Source organism: Eleutherodactylus coqui, chromosome 8 (genome assembly GCF_035609145.1).
Source record: "Eleutherodactylus coqui strain aEleCoq1 chromosome 8, aEleCoq1.hap1, whole genome shotgun sequence".
NCBI classification, from domain to species: domain Eukaryota; kingdom Metazoa; phylum Chordata; class Amphibia; order Anura; family Eleutherodactylidae; genus Eleutherodactylus; species Eleutherodactylus coqui.
In genome coordinates, this window is record NC_089844.1 from 185705859 (window position 1) to 185727232 (window position 21374).

At 52.1% G+C, this 21374-nt stretch overlaps 1 protein-coding gene across 1 annotated transcript in view; it reads left to right on the forward strand.

The window, feature by feature from the left end:
* Nucleotides 1-21374, forward strand: part of HIBCH (3-hydroxyisobutyryl-CoA hydrolase) — a 93108-nt gene that overhangs the window by 15770 nt on the left and 55964 nt on the right. The window contains exons 3-4 of the mRNA XM_066577095.1: nt 264-404; nt 20930-21014. Of these exons, the coding sequence (XP_066433192.1) occupies nt 264-404; nt 20930-21014 (226 nt within the window). The remainder of the gene's footprint in view (nt 1-263; nt 405-20929; nt 21015-21374) is intronic.

Here is a 21374-nt window from a genome sequence, read left to right on the forward strand (position 1 = left end):
GATGAGGCTCTGAGACAGCATTGGTGACTCGTGTCAGTCGGGACAATAAGGGTTACTTTGTGGGGTCCCTGTTGGGGTTCTGTACCATCGTCAGGTCTGGCCCCCTGGTTCCTAGCGGTCTAGTACGGTACAGAGCTGGGAATTACATGTCATGTTCGCTCGCTCTGTAGATCTGATGCTAGAATAGTGTCGCTCCACTGTATAGTAAAGCCAGGGGGCGCCAGTAGCTTCTATGACCTCATTTCTTACTCTCCTCTCTGCAGCGGATGTCCAGCCTCGCCTCCGCTGATGCCGAGGTTCTCCTGGCGAAGCATGGCTGCTCAGGCGTCATCACTCTAAACAGGCCAAAGGCTCTGAATGCGCTAAACCTGAATATGGTGCGGCTCATCTACCCCCAGCTAACAGTAAGTAGACGTTTGGGCACCTCTGCAGCAGGTTACAATGATAGCGGGTCACCTCTCACCCGTTAGCATTATAAGAGCATGTCGGTAATCACTGCTATTCTGCAGCCTGGCATGATAACTGCATGGACTCTGACTACTGGCACTGCAGGCGCTCTTATCTGCCAGTTGTCAGAAGAGGAACCGGATCACTAAGAAGTCCAGAAGCAACAGAACAAACAACAAATGTAATGTCACCCATCAGACAGAGTGCAGATACGACCCGGCGGCCGCTGCTCTACACTGTCGGTCATTATAGACACAACTTCTGGCTCTTCCCATTGGCTGCTGCACTGTTGTGTGACGGCCAATCAGGGAGATTTATTAAGACGGAATTTTATAGGTCAATTTTAATCCAATGAAATCTGTCTACTAGTATATGGCGCAGCGGTCCCCATGGATGCTGCGTGTGGTTGTAGACCTCGATGGCCTCAAGGTCTCACGGACTCAACCATTCTCAAAAGCCGACCGGTCGCACCGCAGACTCGTGGAAGAAGACGCCCATAAATGTCTTGTTTTATGTCATCCGACCATAAAAAGGTTCCAATGACAGACAGATGTGTTATTACCAGATGTGTTATTTCCAGATGTAGCGACGCTGCACACAACAGCGTCCGTTATCAAGCTACAGTAAGACGTAATACAGATGTATCAGTGAGCATTATATACGGTGGGCTCATACATACAGTCACCCCTTCCTGCTTTGTGATGTACAGTTACATCATGGAGGGTTGGGGTTTGTATATGGAGTGGTGTCGAGGCCGATCCCGCTCCGTACATTATATACGGTGGGCTCATACATACAGTCACCCCTTCCTGCTCCGTGATGTACAGCTACATCATGGAGGGTTGGGGTTTGTATATGGAGTGGAGTCGGGGCCGATCCTGCTCCGTACATTATATACGGTGGGCTCATACATACAGTCACCCCTTCCTGCTCCGTGATGTACAGCTACATCATGGAGGGTTGGGGTTTGTATATGGAGTGGAGTCGAGGCCGATCCCGCTCCGTACATTATATACGGTGGGCTCATACATACAGTCACCCCTTCCTGCTATGTGATGTACAGCTACATCATGGAGGGTTGGGGTTTGTATATGGAGTGGAGTCGAGGCCGATCCCGCTCCGTACATTATATACGGTGGGCTCATACATACAGTCACCCCTTCCTGCTCTGTGATGTACAGCTACATCATGGAGGGTTGGGGTTTGTATATAGAGTGGAGTCGGGGCCGATCCCGCTCCGTACATTATATACGGTGGGCTCATACATACAGTCACCCCTTCCTGCTCCGTGATGTACAGCTACATCATGGAGGGTTGGGGTTTGTATATAGAGTGGAGTCGGGGCCGATCCTGCTCCGTACATTATATACGGTGGGCTCATACATACAGTCACCCCTTCCTACTCCGTGACGTACAGTTACATTAGGGAGCGTCGGGGTTTGTATAAAGAGTGGAGTCGAGGCCGATCCCGCTCCGTACATTATATACGGTGGGCTCATACATACAGTCACCCCTTCCTGCTCCGTGACGTACAGTTACATTAGGGAGCATCAGGGTTTGTATATGGAGTGGAGTCGGGGGCCGATCCCGCTCCGTACATTATATACGGTGGGCTCATACATACAGTCACCCCTTCCTGCTCTGTGATGTACAGTTACATTAGGGAGCATCGGGGTTTGTATATGGAGTGGAGTCGGGGGCCGATCCCGCTCCGTATATTATATGCAGTGGGCTCATACATACAGTCACCCCTTCCTGCTCCGTGATGTACAGCTACATCATGGAGGGTTGGGGTTTGTATATGGAGTGGAGTCGGGGGCCTATCCCGCTCCGTACATTATATACGGTGGGCTCATACATACAGTCACCCCTTCCTGCTATGTGACGTACAGTTACATCATGGAGCGTCGGGGTTTGTATATGGAGTGGAGTCGGGGGCCGATCCTGCTCCGTACATTATATACGGTGGGCTCATACATACAGTCACCCCTTCCTGCTCCGTGATGTACAGCTACATCATGGAGCGTCGGGGTTTGTATATGGAGTGGAGTCGGGGCCGATCCTGCTCCGTACATTATATACGGTGGGCTCATACATACAGTCACCCCTTCCTGCTCCGTGACGTACAGTTACATCATGGAGCGTCGGAGTTTGTATATGGAGTGGAGTAGGGGCCGATCCTGCTCCGTACATTATATACGGTGGGCTCATACATACAGTCACCCCTTCCTGCTCTGTGATGTACAGCTACATCATGGAGGGTTGGGGTTTGTATATAGAGTGGAATCGGGGCCGATCCCGCTCCGTACATTATATACGGTGGGCTCATACATACAGTCACCCCTTCCTGCTCCGTGATGTACAGCTACATCATGGAGGGTTGGGGTTTGTATATGGAGTGGAGTCGGGGCCGATCCCGCTCCGTACATTATATGCAGTGGGCTCATACATACAGTCACCCCTTCCTGCTCTGTGATGTACAGCTACATCATGGAGGGTTGGGGTTTGTATATGGAGTGGAGTCGGGGGCCTATCCCGCTCCGTACATTATATACGGTGGGCTCATACATACAGTCACCCCTTCCTGCTCCGTGACGTACAGTTAGATCATGGAGCGTCGGGGTTTGTATATGGAGTGGAGTCGGGGCCGATCCTGCTCCGTACATTATATACGGTGGGCTCATACATACAGTCACCCCTTCCTGCTCTGTGATGTACAGCTACATCATGGAGGGTTGGGGTTTGTATATGGAGTGGAGTCGGGGGCCGATCCCGCTCCGTACATTATATACGGTGGGCTCATACATACAGTCACCCCTTCCTGCTCCGTGATGTACAGCTACATCATGGAGCGTCGGGATTTGTATATGGAGTGGAGTCGGGGCCGATCCCGCTCCGTACATTATATACGGTGGGCTCATACATACAGTCACCCCTTCCTGCTCCGTGACGTACAGCTACATCATGGAGGGTTGGGGTTTGTATATGGAGTGGAGTCGGGTCCGATCCTGCTCCGTACATTATATAGGGTGGGCTCATACATACAGTCACCCCTTCCTGCTCCGTGATGTACAGCTACATCATGGAGGGTTGGGGTTTGTATATAGAGTGGAGTCGGGGCCGATCCTGCTCCGTACATTATATACGGTGGGCTCATACATACAGTCACCCCTTCCTGCTCTGTGATGTACAGCTACATCATGGAGGGTTGGGGTTTGTATATGGAGTGGAGTCGGGGGCCGATCCCACTCCGTACATTATATACGGTGGGCTCATACATACAGTCACCCCTTCCTACTCCGTGACGTACAGTTACATTAGGGAGCATCGGGGTTTGTATATGGAGTGGAGTCGGGGCCAATCCCGCTCCGTACATTATATACGGTGGGCTCATACATACAGTCACCCCTTCCTGCTCTGTGATGTACAGCTACGTCATGGAGGGTTGGGGTTTGTATATGGAGTGGAGTCGGGGGCCTATCCCGCTCCGTACATTATATACGGTGGGCTCATACATACAGTCACCCCTTTCTGCTCTGTGATGTACACCTACATCATGGAGGGTTGGGGTTTGTATATAGAGTGGAGTCGGGACCGATCCTGCTCCGTACATTATATACGGTGGGCTCATACATACAGTCACCCCTTCCTGCTCTGTGATGTACAGCTACATCATGGAGGGTTGGGGTTTGTATATGGAGTGGAGTCGGGGGCCGATCCCACTCCGTACATTATATACGGTGGGCTCATACATACAGTCACCCCTTCCTACTCCGTGACGTACAGTTACATTAGGGAGCATCGGGGTTTGTATATAGAGTGGAGTCGGGGCCGATCCTGCTCCGTACATTATATACGGTGGGCTCATACATACAGTCACCCCTTCCTGCTCCGTGATGTACAGCTACATCATGTAGCGTCGGGGTTTGTATATGGAGTGGAGTCGGGGCCGATCCTGCTCCGTACGTTATATACGGTGGGCTCATACATACAGTCACCCCTTCCTGCTCCGTGATGTACAGCTACATCATGGAGCGTCGGGGTTTGTATATGGAGTGGAGTCGAGGCCGATCCCGCTCCGTACATTATATACGGTGGGCTCATACATACAGTCACCCCTTCCTGCTCCGTGATGTACAGCTACATCATGGAGCGTCGGGGTTTGTATATGGAGTGGAGTCGAGGCCGATCCCGCTCCGTACATTATATACGGTGGGCTCATACATACAGTCACCCCTTCCTGCTCCGTGACGTACAGTTCTATTAGGGAGAATCGGGGTTTGTATATGGAGTGGAATCGGGGCCGATCCCGCTCCGTACATTATATGCAGTGGGCTCATACATACAGTCACCCCTTCCTGCTCTGTGATGTACAGCTACGTCATGGAGGGTTGGGGTTTGTATATGGAGTGGTTGTCGGGTCCGATCCTGCTCCGTACATTATATACGGTGGGCTCATACATACAGTCACCCCTTCCTGCTCCGTGACATACAGTTACATGATGGAGGGTTGGGGTTTGTATATGGAGTGGAGTCGGGGCCGATCCCGCTCCGTACATTATATACGGTGGGCTCATACATACAGTCACCCCTTCCTGCTCTGTGATGTGCAGCTACATCATGGAGGGTTGGGGTTTGTATATAGAGTGGAGTCGGGGCCGATCCCGCTCCGTACATTATATACGGTGGGCTCATACATACAGTCACCCCTTCCTACTTCGTGACGTACAGTTAGATTAGGGAGCATCGGGGTTTGTATATGGAGTGGAGTCGGGGCCGATCCTGCTCCGTACATTATATACGGTGGGCTCATACATACAGTCACCCCTTCCTGCTCCGTGATGTACAGCTACATCATGGAGGGTTGGGGTTTGTATATAGAGTGGAGTCGGGGCCGATCCTGCTCCGTACATTATATATGGTGGGCTCATACATACAGTCACCCCTTCCTACTCCGTGACGTACAGTTACATTAGGGAGCATCGGGGTTTGTATATAGAGTGGAGTCGGGGCCGATCCTGCTCCGTACATTATATACGGTGGGCTCATACATACAGTCACCCCTTCCTGCTCCGTGATGTACAGCTACATCATGGAGCGTCGGGGTTTGTATATGGAGTGGAGTCGGGGCCGATCCTGCTCCGTACATTATATACGGTGGGCTCATACATACAGTCACCCCTTCCTGCTCCGTGATGTACAGCTACATCATGGAGCGTCGGGGTTTGTATATGGAGTGGAGTCGAGGCCGATCCCGCTCCGTACATTATATACGGTGGGCTCATACATACAGTCACCCCTTCCTGCTCCGTGATGTACAGCTACATCATGGAGGGTTGGGGTTTGTATATAGAGTGGAGTCGGGGCCGATCCTGCTCCGTACATTATATATGGTGGGCTCATACATACAGTCACCCCTTCCTACTCCGTGACGTACAGTTACATTAGGGAGCATCGGGGTTTGTATATAGAGTGGAGTCGGGGCCGATCCTGCTCCGTATATTATATACGGTGGGCTCATACATACAGTCACCCCTTCCTGCTCCGTGACGTACAGCTACATCATGAAGGGTTAAGGGTTGGATATGGAGTGGAGTCGGGGCCGATCCTGCTCCGTACATTATATACGGTGGGCTCATACATACAGTCACCCCTTCCTGCTCCGTGATGTACAGCTACATCATGTAGCGTCGGGGTTTGTATATGGAGTGGAGTCGGGGCCGATCCTGCTCCGTACATTATATACGGTGGGCTCATACATACAGTCACCCCTTCCTGCTCTGTGATGTACAGCTACATCATGGAGGGTTGGGGTTTGTATATGGAGTGGAGTCGGGGGCCGATCCCACTCCGTACATTATATACGGTGGGCTCATACATACAGTCACCCCTTCCTGCTCCGTGACGTACAGCTACATCATGGAGGGTTAAGGGTTGGATATGGAGTGGAGTCGGGGCCGATCCTGCTCCGTACATTATATACGGTGGGCTCATACATACAGTCACCCCTTCCTGCTCCGTGATGTACAGCTACATCATGTAGCGTCGGGGTTTGTATATGGAGTGGAGTCGGGGCCGATCCTGCTCCGTACATTATATACGGTGGGCTCATACATACAGTCACCCCTTCCTGCTCTGTGATGTACAGCTACATCATGGAGGGTTGGGGTTTGTATATGGAGTGGAGTCGGGGGCCGATCCCACTCCGTACATTATATACGGTGGGCTCATACATGCAGTCACCCCTTCCTACTCCGTGACGTACAGTTACATTAGGGAGCATCGGGGTTTGTATATAGAGTGGAGTCGGGGCCGATCCTGCTCCGTACATTATATACGGTGGGCTCATACATACAGTCACCCCTTCCTGCTCCGTGATGTAGAGCTAAATCATGTAGCGTCGGGGTTTGTATATGGAGTGGAGTCGGGGCCGATCCTGCTCCGTACATTATATACGGTGGGCTCATACATACAGTCACCCCTTCCTGCTCCGTGATGTACAGCTACATCATGGAGCGTCGGGGTTTGTATATGGAGTGGAGTCGAGGCCGATCCCGCTCCGTACATTATATACGGTGGGCTCATACATACAGTCACCCCTTCCTGCTCCGTGACGTACAGTTCTATTAGGGAGCATCGGGGTTTGTATATGGAGTGGAATCGGGGCCGATCCCGCTCCGTACATTATATACGGTGGGCTCATACATACAGTCACCCCTTCCTGCTCCGTGATGTACAGTTACATCATGGAGCGTCGGTGTTTGTATATGGAGTGGAGTCGGGGCCGATCCCGCCCTGTACATTATATACGGTGGGCTCATACATACAGTCACCCCTTCCTGCTCTGTGATGTACAGCTACATCATGGAGGGTTGGGGTTTGTATATGGAGTGGAGTCGAGGCCGATCCCGCTCCGTACATTATATACGGTGGGCTCATACATACAGTCACCCCTTCCTGCTCTGTGATGTACAGCTACATCATGGAGGGTTGGGGTTTGTATATAGAGTGGAGTCGGGGCCGATCCCGCTCCGTACATTATATACGGTGGGCTCATACATACAGTCACCCCTTCCTACTCCGTGACGTACAGTTACATTAGGGAGCATCGGGGTTTGTATATGGAGTGGAGTCGGGGGCCGATCCTGCTCCGTACATTATATACGGTGGGCTCATACATACAGTCACCCCTTCCTGCTCCGTGATGTACAGCTACATCATGGAGCGTCGGGGTTTGTATATGGAGTGGAGTCGAGGCCGATCCCGCTCCGTACATTATATACGGTGGGCTCATACATACAGTCACCCCTTCCTGCTCCGTGACGTACAGTTACATCAGGGAGCGTCGGGGTTTGTATATGGTGTGGAGTCGGGGCAGATCCTGCTCCGTACATTATAGACGGTGGGCTCATACATACAGTCACCCCTTCCTGCTCTGTGATGTACAGCTACATCATGGAGGGTTGGGGTTTGTTTATGGAGTGGAGTCGAGGCCGATCCCGCTCCGTACATTATATACGGTGGGCTCATACATACAGTCACCCCTTCCTGCTCCGTGACGTACAGTTACATCAGGGAGCGTCAGGGTTTGTATATGGTGTGGAGTCGGGGCCGATCCTGCTCCGTACATTATATACGGTGGGCTCATACATACAGTCACCCCTTCCTGCTCTGTGATGTACAGCTACATCATGGAGGGTTGGGGTTTGTATATGGAGTGGAGTCGAGGCCGATCCCGCTCCGTACATTATATACGGTGGGCTCATACATACAGTCACCCCTTCCTACTCCGTGACGTACAGTTACATTAGGGAGCATCGGGGTTGGTATATGGAGTGGAGGGGGGGCCGATCCCGCTCCGTACATTATATGCAGTGGGCTCATACATACAGTCACCCCTTCCTGCTCTGTGATGTACAGCTACATCATGGAGGGTTGGGGTTTGTATATGGAGTGGTGTCGGGGCCGATCCCGCTCCGTACATTATATACGGTGGGCTCATACATACAGTCACCCCTTCCTGCTCTGTGATGTACAGCTATATCATGGAGGGTTGGGGTTTGTATATGGAGTGGAGTCGGGGGCCGATCCCGCTCCGTACGTTATATACGGTGGGCTCATACATACAGTCACCCCTTCCTGCTCCGTGATGTACAGCTACATCATGGAGCGTCGGGGTTTGTATATGGAGTGGAGTCGGGTCCGATCCTGCTCCGTACATTATATACGGTGGGCTCATACATACAGTCACCCCTTCCTGCTCGGCGATGTTTAGCTACATCATGGAGGCTTGGGGTTTGTATTTGGAGTTGGGTCAGGGCCGATCCTGCTCCGTACATTATATACGGTGGGCTCATACATACAGTCACCCCTTCCTGCTCTGTGATGTACAGCTACATCATGGAGCGTCGGGGTTTGTATATGGAGTGGAGTCGGGGCCGATCCTGCTCCGTACATTATATACGGTGGGCTCATACATACAGTCACCCCTTCGTGCTCCGTGACATACAGTTACATGATGGAAGGTTGGGGTTTGTATATGGAGTGGAGTCGGGGCCGATCCTGCTCCGTACATTATATACGGTGGGCTCATACATACAGTCACCCCTTCCTGCTCTGTGATGTACAGCTACATCATGGAGCGTCGGGGTTTGTATATGGAGTGGAGTCGGGGCCGATCCTGCTCCGTACATTATATACGGTGGGCTCATACATACAGTCACCCCTTCCTGCTCCGTGACGTACAGCTACATCATGGAGGGTTGGGGTTTGTATATGGAGTGGAGTCGGGGGCCTATCCCGCTCCGTACATTATATACGGTGGGCTCATACATACAGTCACCCCTTCCTGCTCCGTGACGTACAGTTAGATCATGGAGCGTCGGGGTTTGTATATGGAGTGGAGTCGGGGCCGATCCTGCTCCGTACATTATATACGGTGGGCTCATACATACAGTCACCCCTTCCTGCTCTGTGATGTACAGCTACATCATGGAGGGTTGGGGTTTGTATATGGAGTGGAGTCGGGGGCCGATCCCGCTCCGTACATTATATACGGTGGGCTCATACATACAGTCACCCCTTCCTGCTCCGTGACGTACAGTTACATTAGGGAGCATCGGGGTTTGTATATGGAGTGGAGTCGGGGCCGATCCCGCTCCGTACATTATATGCAGTGGGCTCATACATACAGTCACCCCTTCCTGCTCTGTGATGTACAGCTACGTCATGGAGGGTTGGGGTTTGTATATGGAGTGGAGTCGGGGGCCTATCCCGCTCCGTACATTATGTACGGTGGGCTCATACATACAGTCACCCCTTCCTGCTCGGCGATGTTTAGCTACATCATGGAGGCTTGGGGTTTGTATTTGGAGTTGGGTCAGGGCCGATCCTGCTCCGTACATTATATACGGTGGGCTCATACATACAGTCACCCCTTCCTGCTCTGTGATGTACAGCTACATCATGGAGCGTCGGGGTTTGTATATGGAGTGGAGTCGGGGCCGATCCTGCTCCGTACATTATATACGGTGGGCTCATACATACAGTCACCCCTTCGTGCTCCGTGACATACAGTTACATGATGGAAGGTTGGGGTTTGTATATGGAGTGGAGTCGGGGCCGATCCTGCTCCGTACATTATATACGGTGGGCTCATACATACAGTCACCCCTTCCTGCTCTGTGATGTACAGCTACATCATGGAGCGTCGGGGTTTGTATATGGAGTGGAGTCGGGGCCGATCCTGCTCCGTACATTATATACGGTGGGCTCATACATACAGTCACCCCTTCCTGCTCCGTGATGTACAGTTACATCATGGAGCGTCGGGGTTTGTATATGGAGTGGAGTCGGGGGCCGATCCTGCTCCGTACATTATATACGGTGGGCTCATACATACAGTCACCCCTTCCTGCTCCGTGACGTACAGCTACATCATGGAGGGTTGGGGTTTGTATATGGAGTGGAGTCGGGGGCCTATCCCGCTCCGTACATTATATACGGTGGGCTCATACATACAGTCACCCCTTCCTGCTCCGTGACGTACAGTTAGATCATGGAGCGTCGGGGTTTGTATATGGAGTGGAGTCGGGGCCGATCCTGCTCCGTACATTATATACGGTGGGCTCATACATACAGTCACCCCTTCCTGCTCTGTGATGTACAGCTACATCATGGAGGGTTGGGGTTTGTATATGGAGTAGAGTCGGGGGCCCATCCCGCTCCGTACATTATATACGGTGGGCTCATACATACAGTCACCCCTTCCTGCTCCGTGACGTACAGTTACATTAGGGAGCATCGGGGTTTGTATATGGAGTGGAGTCGGGGCCGATCCCGCTCCGTACATTATATGCAGTGGGCTCATACATACAGTCACCCCTTCCTGCTCTGTGATGTACAGCTACGTCATGGAGGGTTTTTGGTTTGTATATGGAGTGGAGTCGGGGGCCTATCCCGCTCCGTACATTATGTACGGTGGGCTCATACATACAGTCACCCCTTCCTGCTCCGTGACGTACAGTTACATCATGGAGCGTCGGGGTTTGTATATGGAGTGGAGTCGGGGCCCATCCTGCTCCGTACATTATATACGGTGGGCTCATACATACAGTCACCCCTTCCTGCTCTGTGATGTACAGCTACATCATGGAGGGTTGGGGTTTGTATATGGAGTGGAGTCGGGGGCCGATCCCACTCCGTACATTATATACGGTGGGCTCATACATACAGTCACCCCTTCCTACTCCGTTATGTACAGTTACATTAGGGAGCATCGGGGTTTGTATATAGAGTGGAGTCGGGGCCGATCCTGCTCCGTACATTATATACGGTGGGCTCATACATACAGTCACCCCTTTCTGCTCCGTGATGTACAGCTACATCATGGAGCGTCGGGGTTTGTATATGGAGTGGAGTCGAGGCCGATCCCGCTCCGTACATTATATACGGTGGGCTCATACATACAGTCACCCCTTCCTGCTCCGTGACGTACAGTTACATCATGGAGCATCGGGGTTTGTATATGGAGTGGAGTCGGGGCCGATCCCGCTCCGTATATTATATACGGTGGGCTCATACATACAGTCACCCCTTCCTGCTCTGTGATGTATAGCTACATCATGGAGGGTTGGGGTTTGTATATGGAGTGGAGTCGGGGGCCGATCCCACTCCGTACATTATATACGGTGGGCTCATACATACAGTCACCCCTTCCTGCTATGTGATGTACAGTTACATCAGGGAGCGTCGGGGTTTGTATATGGAGTGGAGTCGAGGCCGATCCTGCTCCGTATATTATATACGGTGGGCTCATACATACAGTCACCCCTTCCTGCTCCGTGACGTACAGCTACATCATGGAGGGTTAAGGGTTGGATATGGAGTGGAGTCGGGGCCGATCCTGCTCCGTACATTATATACGGTGGGCTCATACATACAGTCACCCCTTCCTGCTCCGTGATGTACAGCTACATCATGGAGGGTTGGGGTTTGTATATAGAGTGGAGTCGGGGCCGATCCCGCTCCGTACATTATATACGGTGGGCTCATACATACAGTCACCCCTTCCTACTCCGTGACGTACAGTTACATTAGGGAGCATCGGGGTTTGTATATGGAGTGGAGTCGGGGCCGATCCTGCTCCGTACATTATATACGGTGGGCTCATACATACAGTCACCCCTTCCTGCTCCGTGACGTACAGTTACATCATGGAGGGTTGGGGTTTGTATATGGAGTGGAGTCGAGGCTGATCCCGCTCCGTACATTATATACGGTGGGCTCATACATACAGTCACCCCTTCCTGCTCCGTGACGTACAGTTACATCAGGGAGCGTCGGGGTTTGTATATGGTGTGGAGTCGGGGCCGATCCTGCTCCGTACATTATATACGGTGGGCTCATACATACAGTCACCCCTTCCTGCTCTGTGATGTACAGCTACATCATGGAGGGTTGGGGTTTGTATATGGAGTGGAGTCGAGGCCGATCCCGCTCCGTACATTATATACGGTGGGCTCATACATACAGTCACCCCTTCCTGCTCCGTGACGTACAGTTACATTAGGGAGCATCGGGGTTTGTATATGGAGTGGAGGGGGGGCCGATCCCGCTCCGTACATTATATGCAGTGGGCTCATACATACAGTCACCCCTTCCTGCTCTGTGATGTACACCTACATCATGGAGGGTTGGGGTTTGTATATGGAGTGGAGTCGGGGCCGATCCTGCTCCGTACATTATATACGGTGGGCTCATACATACAGTCACCCCTTCCTGCTCTGTGATGTACAGCTACATCATGGAGGGTTGGGGTTTGTATATGGAGTGGAGTCGGGGGCCGATCCCGCTCTGGACATTATATACGGTGGGCTCATACATACAGTCACCCCTTCCTGCTCCGTGACGTACAACTACATCATGGAGGGTTGGGGTTTGTATATGGAGTGGAGTCGGGGCCGATCCTGCTCTGTACATTATATACGGTGGGCTCATACATTCAGTCACCCCTTCCTGCTCTGTGATGTACACCTACATCATGGAGGGTTGGGGTTTGTATATGGAGTGGAGTCGGGGCCGATCCTGCTCCGTACATTATATACGGTGGGCTCATACATACAGTCACCCCTTCCTGCTCGGTGATGTATAGCTACATCATGGAGGGTTGGGGTTTGTATTTGGAGTTGGGTCAGGGCCGATCCTTCTCCGTACATTATATACGGTGGGCTCATACATACAGTCACCCCTTCCTGCTCTGTGATGTACAGCTACATCATGGAGCGTCGGGGTTTGTATATGGAGTGGAGTCGGGGCCGATCCTGCTCCGTACATTATATACGGTGGGCTCATACATACAGTCACCCCTTCCTGCTCCGTGACATACAGTTACATGATGGAGGGTTGGGGTTTGTATATGGAATGGAGTCGGGGCCGATCCCGCTCCGTACATTATATACGGTGGGCTCATACATACAGTCACCCCTTCCTGCTCTGTGATGTACACCTACATCATGGAGGGTTGGGGTTTGTATATGGAGTGGAGTCGGGGCCGATCCTGCTCCGTACATTATATACGGTGGGCTCATAGATACAGTCACCCCTTCCTGCTCTGTGATGTACAGCTACGTCATGGAGGGTTGGGGTTTGTATATGGAGTGGAGTCGGGGGCCGATCCCGCTCTGTACATCATATACGGTGGGCTCATACATACAGTCACCCCTTCCTGCTCCGTGACGTACAGTTACATTAGGGAGCATCGGGGTTTGTATATGGAGTGGAGTCGGGGCCGATCCCGCTCCGTACATTATATGCAGTGGGCTCATACATACAGTCACCCCTTCCTGCTCTGTGATGTACAGCTACGTCATGGAGGGTTGGGGTTTGTATATGGAGTGGAGTCGGGGGCCTATCCCGCTCCGTACATTATGTACGGTGGGCTCATACATACAGTCACCCCTTCCTGCTCCGTGACGTACAGTTACATCATGGAGCGTCGGGGTTTGTATATGGAGTGGAGTCGGGGCCCATCCTGCTCCGTACATTATATACGGTGGGCTCATACATACAGTCACCCCTTCCTGCTCTGTGATGTACAGCTACATCATGGAGGGTTGGGGTTTGTATATGGAGTGGAGTCGGGGGCCGATCCCACTCCATACATTATATACGGTGGGCTCATACATACAGTCACCCCTTCCTGCTCCGTGACGTACAGTTACATTAGGGAGCATCGGGGTTTGTATATAGAGTGGAGTCGGGGCCGATCCTGCTCCGTACATTATATACGGTGGGCTCATACATACAGTCACCCCTTCCTACTCCGTGACGTACAGTTACATTAGGGAGCATCGGGGTTTGTATATGGAGTGGAGTCGGGGCCGATCCTGCTCCGTACATTATATACGGTGGGCTCATACATACAGTCACCCCTTCCTGCTCCGTGACGTAGTTACATCATGGAGGGTTGGGGTTTGTATATGGAGTGGAGTCGAGGCTGATCCCGCTCCGTACATTATATACGGTGGGCTCATACATACAGTCACCCCTTCCTGCTCCGTGACGTACAGTTACATCAGGGAGCGTCGGGGTTTGTATATGGTGTGGAGTCGGGGCCGATCCTGCTCCGTACATTATATACGGTGGGCTCATACATACAGTCACCCCTTCCTGCTCTGTGATGTACAGCTACATCATGGAGGGTTGGGGTTTGTATATGGAGTGGAGTCGAGGCCGATCCCGCTCCGTACATTATATACGGTGGGCTCATACATACAGTCACCCCTTCCTGCTCCGTGACGTACAGTTACATTAGGGAGCATCGGGGTTTGTATATGGAGTGGAGGGGGGACAGATCCCGCTCCGTACATTATATGCAGTGGGCTCATACATACAGTCACCCCTTCCTGCTCTGTGATGTACAGCTACATCATGGAGGGTTGGGGTTTGTATATGGAGTGGTGTCGGGGCCGATCCTGCTCCGTACATTATATACGGTGGGCTCATACATACAGTCACCCCTTCCTGCTCTGTGATGTACAGCTACATCATGGAGGGTTGGGGTTTGTATATGGAGTGGAGTCGGGTCCGATCCTGCTCCGTACATTATATACGGTGGGCTCATACATACAGTCACCCCTTCCTGCTCGGTGATGTATAGCTACATCATGGAGGGTTGGGGTTTGTATTTGGAGTGGGGTCAGGGCCGATCCTGCTCCGTACATTATATACGGTGGGCTCATACATACAGTCACCCCTTCCTGCTCTGTGATGTACAGCTACATCATGGAGCGTCGGGGTTTGTATATGGAGTGGAGTCGGGGCCGATCCTGCTCCGTACATTATATACGGTGGGCTCATACATACAGTCACCCCTTCCTGCTCCGTGACGTACAGTTACATGATGGAGGGTTGGGGTTTGTATATGGAGTGGAGTCGGGGCCGATCCCGCTCCGTACATTATATGCAGTGGGCTCATACATACAGTCACCCCTTCCTGCTCTGTGATGTACAGCTACGTCATGGAGGGTTGGGGTTTGTATATGGAGTGGAGTCGGGGGCCTATCCCGTTCCGTACATTATGTACGGTGGGCTCATACATACAGTCACCCCTTCCTGCTCCGTGACGTACAGTTTCATCATGGAGCGTCGGGGTTTGTATATGGAGTGGAGTCGGGGCCCATCCTGCTCCGTACATTATATACGGTGGGCTCATACATACAGTCACCCCTTCCTGCTCCGTGATGTACAGCTACATCATGGAGCGTCGGGGTTTGTATATGGAGTGGAGTCGGGGCCGATCCTGCTCCGTACATTATATACGGTGGGCTCATACATACAGTCACCCCTTCCTGCTCTGTGATGTACAGCTACATCATGGAGCGTCGGGGTTTGTATATGGAGTGGAGTCGAGGCCGATCCCGCTCCGTACATTATATACGGTGGGCTCATACATACAGTCACCCCTTCCTGCTCCGTGACGTACAGTTACATCATGGAGCATCGGGGTTTGTATATGGAGTGGAGTCGGGGCCGATCCCGCTCCGTACATTATATACGGTGGGCTCATACATACAGTCACCCCTTCCTGCTCTGTGATGTATAGCTACATCATGGAGGGTTGGGGTTTGTATATGGAGTGGAGTAGGGGGCCGATCCCACTCCGTACATTATATACGGTGGGCTCATACATACAGTCACCCCTTCCTGCTATGTGATGTACAGTTACATCAGGGAGCGTCGGGGTTTGTATATGGAGTGGAGTCGAGGCCGATCCCGCTCCGTATATTATATACGGTGGGCTCATACATACAGTCACCCCTTCCTGCTCCGTGACGTACAGCTACATCATGGAGGGTTAAGGGTTGGATATGGAGTGGAGTCGGGGCCGATCCTGCTCCGTACATTATATACGGTGGGCTCATACATACAGTCACCCCTTCCTGCTCCGTGATGTACAGCTACATCATGGAGGGTTGGGGTTTGTATATAGAGTGGAGTCGGGGCCGATCCCGCTCCGTACATTATATACGGTGGGCTCATACATACAGTCACCCCTTCCTACTCCGTGACGTACAGTTACATTAGGGAGCATCGGGGTTTGTATATGGAGGGGAGTCGGGGCCGATCCTGCTCCGTACATTATATACGGTGGGCTCATACATACAGTCACCCCTTCCTGCTCCGTGACGTACAGTTACATCATGGAGGGTTGGGGTTTGTATATGGAGTGGAGTCGAGGCTGATCCCGCTCCGTACATTATATACGGTGGGCTCATACATACAGTCACCCCTTCCTGCTCCGTGACGTACAGTTACATCAGGGAGCGTCGGGGTTTGTATATGGTGTGGAGTCGGGGCCGATCCTGCTCCGTACATTATATACGGTGGGCTCATACATACAGTCACCCCTTCCTGCTCTGTGATGTACAGCTACATCATGGAGGGTTGGGGTTTGTATATGGAGTGGAGTCGAGGCCGATCCCGCTCCGTACATTATATACGGTGGGCTCATACATACAGTCACCCCTTCCTGCTCCGTGACGTACAGTTACATTAGGGAGCATCGGGGTTTGTATATGGAGTGGAGGGGGGCCAGATCCCGCTCCGTACATTATATGCAGTGGGCTCATACATACAGTCACCCCTTCCTGCTCTGTGATGTACAGCTACATCATGGAGGGTTGGGGTTTGTATATGGAGTGGTGTCGGGGCCGATCCTGCTCCGTACATTATATACGGTGGGCTCATACATACAGTCACCCCTTCCTGCTCTGTGATGTACAGCTACATCATGGAGGGTTGGGGTTTGTATATGGAGTGGAGTCGGGGCCGATCCTGCTCCGTACATTATATACGGTGGGCTCATACATACAGTCACCCCTTCCTGCTCTGTGATGTACAGCTACATCATGGAGGGTTGGGGTTTGTATATGGAGTGGAGTCGGGGGCCGATCCCGCTCCGTATATTATATACGGTGGGCTCATACATACAGTCACCCCTTCCTGCTCTGTGATGTACAGCTACATCATGGAGGGTTGGGGTTTGTATATGGAGTGGAGTCGGGGGCCGATCCCGCTCCGTACATTATATACGGTGGGCTCATACATACAGTGACCCCTTCCTGCTCCGTGATGTACAGCTACATCATGGAGGGTTGGGGTTTATATATGGAGTGGAGTCGGGGCCGATCCCGCTCCGTACATTATATACGGTGGGCTCATACATACAGTCACCCCTTCCTGCTCTGTGATGTACACCTACATCATGGAGGGTTGGGGTTTGTATATGGAGTGGAGTCGGGGCCGATCCTGCTCCGTACATTATATACGGTGGGCTCATACATACAGTCACCCCTTCCTGCTCTGTGATGTACAGCTACATCATGGAGGGTTGGGGTTTGTATATGGAGTGGAGTCGGGGGCCGATCCCGCTCCGTACATTATATACGGTTGGCTCATACATACAGTCACCCCTTCCTGCTCTGTGATGTACAGCTACATCATGGACGGTTGGGGTTTGTATATGGAGTGGAGTCGGGGCCTATCCCGCTCCGTACATTATATACGGTGGGCTCATACATACAGTCACCCCTTCCTGCTCCGTGATGTACAGCTACATCATGGAGCGTCGGGGTTTGTATATGGAGTGGAGTCGGGGCCGATCCCGCTCCGTACATTATATACGGTGGGCTCATACATACAGTCACCCCTTCCTGCTCTGTGATGTACAGCTACATCATGGAGGGTTGGGGTTTGTATATGGAGTGGAGTCGGGGGCCGATCCAGCTCCGTACATTATATACGGTGGGCTCATACATACAGTCACCCCTTCCTGCTCCGTGATGTACAGCTACATCATGGAGGGTTGGGGTTTGTATATGGTGTGGAGTCGGGGCCGATCCTGCTCCGTACATTATATACGGTGGGCTCATACATACAGTCACCCCTTCCTGCTCCGTGATGTACAGCTACATCATGGAGGGTTGGGGTTTGTATATGGAGTGGAGTCGGGGCCGATCCTGCTCCGTACATTATATACGGTGGGCTCATACATACAGTCACCCCTTCCTGCTCCGTGATGTACAGCTACATCATGGAGGGTTGGGGTTTGTATATGGAGTGGAGTCGAGGCCGATCCTGCTCCGTACATTATATACGGTGGGCTCATACATACAGTCACCCCTTCCTGCTCCATGACGTACAGTTACATCAGGGAGCGTCGGGGTTTCTATATAGAGTGGATTCGGGGGCCGATCCCGCTCCATACATTGCGGGTGTCGGCTACTTCTTACGGCTGACACCTGCCCCCAACAGCCACAATCAGCATTTACATTGATCACGGCTGTTAACCCTTTGAATGCCCCGATTGGAATTCTGGGGTATTAAACAGCCCCCTCTTGACTTCAGTAGAAACCGTCCGCTTGGAATCTGCGCAAAAATGGAGCATTTTTTCCTCATCTTGTAGAAACTGCAATTGGTTTCCGCTCGTATGCAGAAGAAAGCGTTTCTCCATAGCCTGCTATGGAGAGTATTTGCTGTCGATTTGCGGTGTGGACGCCTGCCACGGATTCCGCAGCAAAGATCCGTTCGTGTGCAGATGGCCTAACAGGGCAACTGGAAACTGATATAGCAGGCTGTGCGAGGTGGGGCATTAACCATATCCTGTAACCCACATAATATAGAAGAATACAGGCCTTATGCTGAGACATGGTAGAAAAGGAATATAGGAACAAGAGGCCGAGAGGTAGAGTAACAAGGAAAACTGAGGGACGGGCAGCCCACCATAAGCTGACCAAGAGGTTGGCGGTAATGGGGTAAGTGGGTTCGGGGGCCACTGGCCAGTATAGTGGCACATCAACATACAAGGGGGAGACCCAAAGAAAAGAATCCATGAATACCCACCTATGGAGTAGTATATGAAGGAACCCCATTGGTACCGGATGAAATGAAGAAGAAGGGGCAGAAAGACAAGTTCTAAGTAGTCCTAAAAGGTAAGTATAAAGAGTTACTGAAATACAAGCAAATTATCAGGTCAGCCGCCCCCAATACGATTTCCCCCGGAGACCGCCCCCACAACGATTTATCAGGTCAGCGAAGCTAAAGAATCCCAGTGACCCTGGTAGTAAATGCTGACCTGCTGCCAGTCTCCCCCACAACGATTTCCCCCATCCGCCCCCACGACGATCTCCCCCGGTGGCCGCCCCCACGACGGTCTCCCCCGGTGGCCGTCCCCACGACGGTCTCCCCCGGTGGCCGTCCCCACGACGGTCTCCCCCGGTGGCCGCCCCCACGACGGTCTCCCCCGGTGGCCGCCCCCACGACGGTCTCCCCCGGTGGCCGCCCCCACGACGGTCTCCCCCGGTGGCCGCCCCCACGACGGTCTCCCACGGCAGCCGCCCCCACGACGATCTCCCCCGTAGCCCCCACCAGCTTGATAAGAGACGCCGTTGTGTGAAATGTATCTACATCTTTAGGGCCATTTATACGGGACGATTATTGTACAAAATTTGTTCAAACGAATGAATTTGCACAATAAATGCGCAGCCATCGTTTACTGCAAACCAGCAGAAAATTCATCGCCGGTCGCTGACCTCTCGCTGCGTGTAAACGCTCCACGCTCCGTGTGCTACATCGAATGTGAAGCGCTGAGTGAGAGCCCAGCGAGGATCTGCTGGTCTAAATGCTCCGCCTGAGCGCCAGCGACTAGTGGCGACGTCACCCGTTCCTGCAGCCGCTTAGCCGACTGTCCTCCCGTGTAAATGGGACATTTGTCTATAACTGGAATATTACACATCTGTTGGTCATGGCCACAAGATTTGTCTTGTCTCTGTGGCCCGACTTGTTGACTCTTTTTGAATTTTTTACCTTTTAATCGAGTCAGTCGGCATACTCTGCGCCAAATGTATTAAGAGCCGTATCTTTGGCTTTTCGCTGCACTAGAAATTGACATACGCCTTCTATGAGCAGGCATAGCTTTGCATTAGGATTTGTGTCCATGTCTGAGCCGCGGAGGCCCCGCCCCCTAATAATGATTGTGGTGGCCGATGAGATCAGCAGACCGCTGCAGCGTTACTGTTCTGTACTAAGCACCGTGGTGCCCAGGATGGGAGCGCTGATGCCAGGAGAACAGGCGCAGTGGTGATTGGTTGCAGCAGTCAGGTGATTTCCGGTGACATCAGCCCCAACAAACACCAGTACCGCAGTGGGCGGGGCTGCAGTGCCGGATCGCGGCAGCAGGCAATGGATAAGTATTGTTATATTGGCACAGCGGGCGCTTTAGGGGGTATGCTGTCTAGTAAACTTACAGCATCTCTAATTTTTCCATTAGAGGTGCCGCTGGACACCTAGTAGTCGCCAGATAATCTCTTCGTAAATTAGACAAGAGGTTCCTTTGATCTTCACTTGTAATTTAGGGGTTAATCCTGTTTAGTGCTCTGCTCATACATGTGTTACACGTGACCATTACTGTTTTCTTTGTCAGGTTTGGGAAGACGACCCTGAAACCTTTCTAGTGATAATTAAGGGTGCCGGCGGCAAAGCCTTCTGTGCCGGGGGAGACATAGTTGGTGAGACTTATTTTTAATTACTACTCCTTCTAATTCTCGTATTTATGGGGTCAGAGGAGCTTGCACAGCCTTATAAGTCTCCTCGTGGTGAGACGATGCCATTCCACTACCCACTCACCCCCTCGGTGTCTCCATACAGTTTTTGGGTGCTCTCCTTAAAGGGGTTGTCCCGCGGCGAAATCCAATTTTTTTTTAACTTACCCCCGCATTCTGCCCCGTTAAAATCAATTCTGTTAGTTATTTAAAAAAAAAAATCACTTACCTGCATCCCCGTTCACGCAGCTTCTTCTTTTAAAGATGGCCGCCGGTCCTTTCCCATGGTGCACCGTGGTTTTCTCCCATGGTGCACCGCGGGTCTTC